General features: G+C 38.4%; 1 protein-coding gene across 2 annotated transcripts; it reads right to left on the minus strand.

The window, feature by feature from the left end:
* Nucleotides 1-481: 481 nt before the first annotated feature.
* Nucleotides 482-4,008, minus strand: LOC107677026 (torsin-1A-interacting protein 1-like). 2 transcript variants are annotated; one of them, XM_016471819.1, is made up of 8 exons: nucleotides 3,810-4,008; nucleotides 2,863-2,994; nucleotides 2,578-2,751; nucleotides 2,321-2,482; nucleotides 2,075-2,182; nucleotides 1,796-1,909; nucleotides 1,557-1,616; nucleotides 482-1,458 (listed from the first exon to the last, which is right to left on the minus strand). In XM_016471819.1, the coding sequence occupies exons 1-8, from the start codon at nucleotides 3,880-3,882 to the stop codon at nucleotides 659-661; spliced, it is 1,623 nt and encodes a 540-aa protein (XP_016327305.1). In that variant the 5' UTR covers nucleotides 3,883-4,008; the 3' UTR covers nucleotides 482-658. The 2 variants fall into 2 exon arrangements, with proteins under 2 accessions (XP_016327305.1, XP_016327295.1); XM_016471809.1 differs by having other exon boundaries at nucleotides 2,321-2,491.
* Nucleotides 4,009-8,170: the final 4,162 nt, after the last annotated feature.

Raw genomic sequence — 8,170 nt, forward strand, 5'->3', positions numbered from 1 at the left:
CTGCCTACTTTTTTTTTTTTTTTTAAATAACAGTATGTGAAACAGTATACAATAAGCAACAAATATTTCATAGTATGCTAAAGTGTTGTCACATGACAAACACCGAACATTGATTCAGCACAGCTGTCGAGGCTGTTACCTTATAAATTAATGTGCTAACTGTTCTTTTTACAAAGGCTTGTTAATAAGGCTTCATACTAGTAAACAATGCTATATTGCCCCCAGTTGAACAGTGTCCCATTAGGTAATGAAAAGTTCGCCACACACTTGTGGTCTTCATCCTCACTTGAACATTTGGGCCAAAAGGAAGGAATGTACAACAATTCATTTGCTGATTTATATTGTAAGCGAGATGCTTACTATTTCATTCCAGAAGCATTATTATTATTATCATTATTATTATTATATGATCAAGTGTCTGCCTTCACACACATATTATCAAAGAAAACAAAGAACCAAATGTAGGCGAATACAAAAACCATTTGTATAAAACATTTATAAACATATACATTTTTTAAAAAACCTCTTTGGAATATAGATCCTCTATGTACATTTCTGTGGTCCACACATTCATGAAGTAGACCAGTTAAACTCAAAACTCTACAAAATGACTTGCCCAGCCCAATACAGTAATACAATCTTATGATTTTCCGTGAGGTTATGCCCCACATCCCTGCTGTTCAATTTTCTCTTCTGCAGCCACTGGCAGGATGAGGTGAGAAATTCTGCTCCACAGTCCACTCAGTTTATCCACATCCATTTGATTAAACATAGTGGATTTGTCTGAGATGACAAACTTATGTTTTACATGGTCATGTACCATGTCCTCCACTGCACTTAGACTGGTCGTCGGGGCTATTTCATCCACCGAAAGCATCACAGTGAAGACCAGGAAAACCTTCTTGTAAGCAGCATTCTCGTGGTCACAGTAACGATAGAATATGAGCGTAGATCCAGGAGGGAGCTCCTCAAAACGGTGCACAACAGCTGCAGGTTTATCACCTTCAAACGCTTCCCTCAGCTCTTCATCAATCTCCAGCTTGACCCGGTTACTGTCTTGTGCTCTTTTGGTGGTCCCATTGATTTCTAAGATTGAAGCGTTATAGGTAGCAGAGTACACCCCGGCTAATCTTCGAGCAAGGCAGCCCAATGTCCTTTCAGCCTGAAGGCCAGCAGTCAGAATTACGCTGACCGGTTCAGTGGGGTTGACCGTCGCCAGGTGGCTCTTAAGATGTTTCCCACTCCTCTTCCAGAACACTGAGCGCTGACTGGGAAAAAGAGCTTGTAGAGCTGCTAACTCCAGGTCAAATTTCTCCACTGATTTAGAATGGACCACATCAGTTTGAGGCAAACGGGAGTGTAAGAACTTCTGATAGGTCAAAAAGCCAAAAAAGCCCAAAGCAAGTAATCCTGTCAGTATCAGAGCCCACTTGTACTTGCACATGTACGACGTCCAGCCTAGAAAAACACGAAGTTCTGAATTAACAAAACACTGTGGATGTGAAACAAATCTGATTGTTTTAATTATAAAGGAATGGATGAAGGACTGAAAATACCTCTAGAGGAGGGGGCTGGACTTGCTTTTGAGGTGACTGGTTTCTGCAAACTCTTCAATTCTTGAAGGCAAATTAAGAGAATTATGATCTACAATTTCTTAAATATTATCCATTTTTCTTTACTGGCATAAGACAAAACTATTAATGTAAAATGTTTGAATATATATCTTTAGCAATAAAATTGACAATAGTAATGCTGTAAAATAGTAATAAAAAGGACAACTACAAAAAAATGTTACCTGTGTATTTGTGATTAGTTTGATTTGTGATAGGACGCTGAATTGTTGGGTAGACGTAACTCTTCTGGGGTTCAGTTGGTGGGTGTCTATTCCAACTCCTAAGACCAGGGGGATCTATAGTAAGAACACAACCTTTGATTAAATCAAATGAATGAAAACTATTTATCATATACAGTAAGAACGTGATTAAGCATAATTTTGCACTTTTACAAGGACAAATATGGCTACTTTAATATACAGTATATATATATATATATATAATAAAAATGTTTTACAAACTTTTGTGTTTCTCTGTTACATGATTCTGGTAGTTCATGTTATTCCTATTCCTCAATTTATACACCTCTTGTTGATGTTCCAGTGGAACAGCTCCCATACTAGAGGCATCTGCAATGAAAAGGATAGTTGTGAGCAGAGGTGTGCACATAAGGGACGGGCCGGGGGTGGCTTGAGCCCCTGCCCGTTTAATTGCAAATGTATTTATTAATTGTAATTCAAAAGGTAATTTTATTAATGATAACAAACCTCCACATTTTGTGACTGGTCTGTAATTTTCTGCTTTGGGTTTGGGTATTTCAATGACCTTAATATTTAGATGAATAGGCCTTTGTTTGTTGAGTGACCCTTCACTTTCCAGACTTTCCTCCCTTACATGGGCTGGATGCATTTCTTCTGTCCCAGGCTGGGCTGAGGAACCCACAGAAGGAAAATAACACCCCCGTTAATTTTATTGGATATTTAATATTATAACACTTATGCTTATTCCTCATATAGAATCTTACCTGTCAAACTAGACTCCTGCTCCTGCTCAGTCTCCTCATCTGAGTTCATTTCTTGATCCTGGTCTTCTTTCTCACCCATCTCCATATTTGCATCATCTGTTTGGTTTAAACCATCACCTTTCTCATTTACAACCCTTCTCTTCTCTCCGAGCTTTTGCTTCTTAACAGAGGATTCTGTTTTGGTTTAATAAAAAAAAAAATAGCATAAACATTAGCATTAAAAATACGTTTTGCCTGAAAAACTAAATGTAAGAGAATTTAAAAAAAAAATGTAATTTCACATACCATCCTCATCCTCCTTATTGAGACTCTTGGGCTCCTTGGCTCCATTGACAGCTCTGTATGCCCCATCATCTTCCCTCATTTTCCAGGTTCTCTTTATTGGGCTTCTGGGTTTAAGATCCTCACTGTATAAAGCTAAGACAGAAGAGGAACTGAGTGAACCTTACAGAAATATGCCAACAAATTATAAGATTTTTGTTAAGTATTTTTGCTTGTTATGCGCCAGCGGAAACCGACACACCACATGATCTTGACAAGAAAATGAATGATTTTAAAGTAAACAGAGACATTAGCAACTATACATTGAGAACTTTATTTATAATCTTATAAGAAATCTATAAAATGTAAACGATATAGAGATCATTAAAAACGGAACTATTAGCCCTTTAGCTCATATGCTCAAGCTAAACAGTGGATATTTTAAAAGTTCAGCCTAGTTAGCAAATACTTAAAAAAGGTTAAATAACAAGCATCTTAATCTACTGAGAGAAAGAGAGTGTAGCTTTGGAAGTACATTTTTCTCCGTATTATTACTAGCATGAGAGGTAACGTACAGACACAATCATGAGACGGTGTGTAAGACAATTGCAGTTCAACGTTATAGTTATATAAAGTAACGTAACGTGCGGAGAGATTGACCTTGACATAATTTGTTTTGCATTTATTGATACTATCTACAGGCACGGATATGCACATAATCTTAAAGACAAGCAGCGAGTCGTTACGTTTTACGCTACGCAACGTTAGCCTGTTTCGTTTAACAGGTTTCTATATAAAAAGGAAACCCTTAACATGATAATATTGTCTTTCGCCGTGGATTACGGATTCGCTCTTTTGGCAATAGATAATATTTATTGCAGGTAAATAATATTTGGTGCTTGGACACTGTTGTAGTAACGTTACATTATTGTAGTACATTAAGCCACGTTAAGAGTATTAGAAAGTCAAACCTTGCGTGGGTGCCTGTCTGGCGCTTCTCCTCCTAGTTGTTGGTCCATCTTCTTTAGAATCACTTGTGTCCATTTTTTATATTTCACCACTTATTATCAAACTTTTTACTTGTCCAGTGCAGCCGAAACCGGAAAGCGGAACATTAATGATGGTCTTCGTCGGAGCGACTTCAGTGAAACACAACTTCTCTCCCGGAAATAGTTGAGGTTCACAGTTAGTTTCACTTCTACGGCCATTTATGGTTGTAAAGTTTGCATTGTTCAATAATCTAAAAAAAAAAAAAGTTAGTTTCACTTCTGTAAATACAGCTTGAAGTAATTTTAACAAAACAAAAATAAATAAATAAAAAAACGAAAACACAAAGGAAAAGAAAAGTTAAAAGGGCATCACAAACATATGTTAAATTCATTTAGCAACGACATAGTTCTTTGGGCTTTTCGTTCTTTTTTTTTTAATTTTACAGATTCCAAATAAGCTTTAAAGGCTGTTAGAAAATGAGCAAACTGGGGTTTGAGTTAAATTAATTTGTAAGTTTTTGTTTTGTTAACAAAAACAGATCAAATATTTTTCTTTTAGAAAAGTCATATTCATTTGAATGAAGTAAAACAAATGATAAATTTAAGACTAGGACGCAGTTCATTTTAACACTTAGAAACTGTGTAACTCAGACCAAAACAAAGAGGAATAGGGACATTCAAAAAAAAAAAAAATGCACGATAGACTCTCTTTTACAGTTACAGAAAGAGCAATTATAATCTATATCCAGATGAAAACGCTCTAATGTTTCTTTCACAGGAATGTGAAAAATATGTAAAACAAAAACTTTCTGTTGAACTGTGTAATTTTGAAAGTTTATTAAAAAAAATTAAAGTTAGTTTCACTTCTGTAAATGCGTTAGTACCTTACTAGAATTAATTCGTGTTCATCCCTGCCTTTAATGTTTAACTAGAAACACGTCATAGGAAGCAAAGTAGAGCTGATACATTTATTAAGGTTAACAATTTATTACATTTATTCATTTTCTCTAATAAACTAATCTCTAAAGTCATTGGTGTTTGGTAATGAGTTTTTGGCCTTAAGGTCTGCATTTAAAGTCCCCCTGTAGTCAAAAATGTTATCCCTTAAAACTCTTTAAGGGAGTTTTTTTTTTAAGTCACACCAGAGGTGTTCAGCTGCGATTAGGACTTGGCTTTCTGCAGACCAGCCAAGTTCTTTCACACTGACTGAATCAATCATTTCTTTTTTAACCTTTCCTTATACATAGAGGCATTGTCATGTTAGAATAGAAAAGGCTCCTGTCCAAACTGTTGCTATAAAATTAGAAGCACACAATTCCCTAGAATATCATTATATGCTTAAACATTAAGATTTGTACTCATGGAAATTACTAAAGTAGTCAAACCTGTTCATTAGAAGGGGGGGGGGGGGTTTGCGGAACTTTGTATGTTATAATACATCGTGTACACTCACTAAACAAAGAGTGACAGAGACAGAGACAGTGACAGAGCAGAGCCAATTCATAAAAGCACAATACTTAAAAGCACACCTCCAGTTTTGTGTGAGTGAAGGAAATCCGCTTGGGAGTGGAGAGATTCGTCCTTGCGCACATGGATCGCGTAACATTATGTCTGGTAGGAGGGGCACCTGGGGTGGCCAGCCAAATTTCAGGGGGGGCCGGTGCCACCCCTGGCCACCACATAGACACGCCCCTGGGTCCCAACACTTTTGGCAATATAGTGTATATAGTGTTGTCACAATTATTTTTATTTTACAAAATAAAAATGACTAGTTGACCTCTAATTCCCAACATTCTCATATCTTCCTGTTCAGCAATTTATAATTTCCTGCAAACCAGACCTACCATCCACTTTTTCATCATCAGACAGGCCTGGACCTAGAAGCAGAAGAAGAGTTTTAGCTATTTTGTTGAGAGTGGCTGTTAAATCTGATTAATCTCTGATTCCTGACCTGGTTCCAACCTCAGAATTGCTTAAACATGACAACACTTATAGAAAGCAAGCAAATGCAATAATATGCTTTAATCTCAGGCTACCTCCTTTTATGCCCTCAGCTGTACTGTCGTTCTCTCTGTCCACTTGTCTCTCTTGTGTATCAGAGTGAGGGTGGCTCTCGGTCTGAGAACTACTAGGAATCTGTGTCGTCTTCTCTGTGTGTCAGACAAAGAAAAGTACATAGTGTTGTGTGCACTAACTGAATGTAAACTGTGTTATAAAACATTACAACAAACAAATAATAGTTGACCTCTAATTCCCAACAATTCTCCTGTTCAGCAACCATTTTGACAAGTATTAATTCTGTATGAGTCAAAAAAAGTATAGTCATAACTTCCTGCAAACCAGACCTACCATCCTCTTTTTTAGGTGCATTATCTGGCAAACAATCACCAGAGGGGCCTGGAAATAGAACCAGAAGAAGAGTTTTAGCTATTTTGTTGAGAGTGGCTGTTAAAGGGATAGTTCACCCAAAAATTAAAATTTGATGTTTATCTGCTTACCCCCAGGGCATCCAAGATGTAGGTGACTTTGTTTCTTCAGTAGAACACAAACGAAGATTTTTAACTCAAACCGTTGCAGTCTGTCAGTCATATAATGGAGGTGAATGGGAATCACGGCTTTGAGAGTCATAAAACATACACAAACAAAACCAAATTAAACCCTGCGGCTCGTGACGATACATTGATGTGAAAAGACACGAAACGATCGGTCTGTGCAAGAAACTGAACAGTATTTATATCGTTTTTTTACCTCTGATGCACCGCAATGTCTGAACTGTCCTGAGTGCGTCCTCGACAGCGGCAGACTTATAAGTGCATTACCGCCACCTATCTCTCAAATGGACCATTGACACTCTATCTACAATCTCAATTAGGAGTGTCAATGGTCCATTTGAAAGATCAAGCCCGATTATCTTGTGGTGTGTACCCAGCATAAATAATCATAATGACACCACACAATAGAGGATTTTTGGGACAAAAAATCGTTTGCGACAAGCCGTGAATCGGGCCACACCCCCCCGATCGTTCGGGGATGCAAACCGGGCTTAAAATCGTCTAGTGTGCAGCCAGCCTTAAGCCCAGCTCACACTACAGGATTTTTTAGCCCGATTTCCCCCTCCCGAGAATCGGAGCAAAAATCTCGATCGGTCCCGATGTTCGCCGCAGATTATCTGGTAATGTGAGGCATTCGCCGATCGAATCTAGCACCTCCCGATCTGCTCGCACACAAATCATGTTTGATATTTAGGATTTAAATCGGGATGACGACGGCTATAATTAATCAGTACTTTCACAATAGCCAATGCACGACTGCAAAACAGCTGCTGTAAGGCTCCATTGGATAGTGGAGACGGAGGAAACTGCTTCTTGATGTTTTGTAGTCTGTATAGTGTGTCAAAAACGTATCACAACTGTAATGGTGCGTTTCCACTGGCACGTAGCGAGCGCAGCAGAGCGAGTGTTTTCAATTCATTCCTATCCACCTTTTTCTTGTCGTAACCATTTGTAAATTCTATGGGTCTGGCTTCCGGTCTCATCTGCGTCCACTCCGTCCAGCTATTTTTAGCTGAACAAAACAGTTCGTTTTGCTGCTTGATATTGAAAGTTGGTGTCTTATCATATTATTTTAATGTATTATCTTAATTATGAACACACTGGTTTGTAGTGCAAACAGTTTTCCCGTTTACTGCACGTTGTTATTCTCCTCGTTATTTACCTATAGCAGCTAATGAACCGGAAGTCTCACCCATAGGCTTACTTCCGCGTTGAAGAAAAAAGGTGGATTGAAGCTGAGCTTAAACGCTTGCGCGGTGCATTATGGGATTGAAAGCGTTGAGAGTGGCTGAGAGCGTCAAAAAGTTTGGGCGTTCCTCGACTTTATGCAAATATCGAGCGAAAAACGCTGGGCGACAATCACTGTGAAAAGAAGAGGATGAAACGCAAACAGGGTGTAAACATTGTTTTCAGAGGCCTGCTCTCCCCTAAATTTGACACGCCCCAAAGCAGTGGCATTGTAGCGTTGCCAGCGGCACTGAGCGCAGATTTGATGCTGTAGTGGAAACGCACCTTGAGGAGAAAGAGAAGCGCTGGGAGCTGCTAGCACCCTAGCGAACATATGTAGGCCTAAACAACACTGAAATATCAGTGATGATCTGCTGCGTGAGATCACGTGCTCCCTCTGGCATGATAATCTTAATAATATCTTGTGGTGTGCACTGTTGGGGAGTAACTAGTTAACGGCGTTACGTAATTTAATTACAAAATAAATGTAACTAATCAGTTACAGTTACTAATTTAAATCTACCCAGGTAGCCAAAAAGATCTGGCCCGATAACGGCCCAAATC

The sequence above is a fragment of the Sinocyclocheilus anshuiensis genome, unplaced genomic scaffold (assembly GCF_001515605.1).
Source record: "Sinocyclocheilus anshuiensis isolate Anshui unplaced genomic scaffold, SAMN03320099.WGS_v1.1 scaffold1403, whole genome shotgun sequence".
Taxonomy (NCBI): Eukaryota; Metazoa; Chordata; class Actinopteri; order Cypriniformes; family Cyprinidae; genus Sinocyclocheilus; species Sinocyclocheilus anshuiensis.

Coding starts and splice junctions, on each gene's coding strand:
- LOC107677026 (XM_016471809.1), bottom strand. CDS start 3,882: ATGGACACAAGTGATTCTAAAGAAGATGGACCAACAACTAGGAGGAGA. Junction 2,183..2,320: donor ACCAGTCACAAAATGTGGAG/GTTTGTTATCAT, acceptor TTTTCATTGCAG/ATGCCTCTAGTATGGGAGCT. Junction 1,617..1,795: donor AACTAATCACAAATACACAG/GTAACATTTTTT, acceptor TTTGCCTTCAAG/AATTGAAGAGTTTGCAGAAA.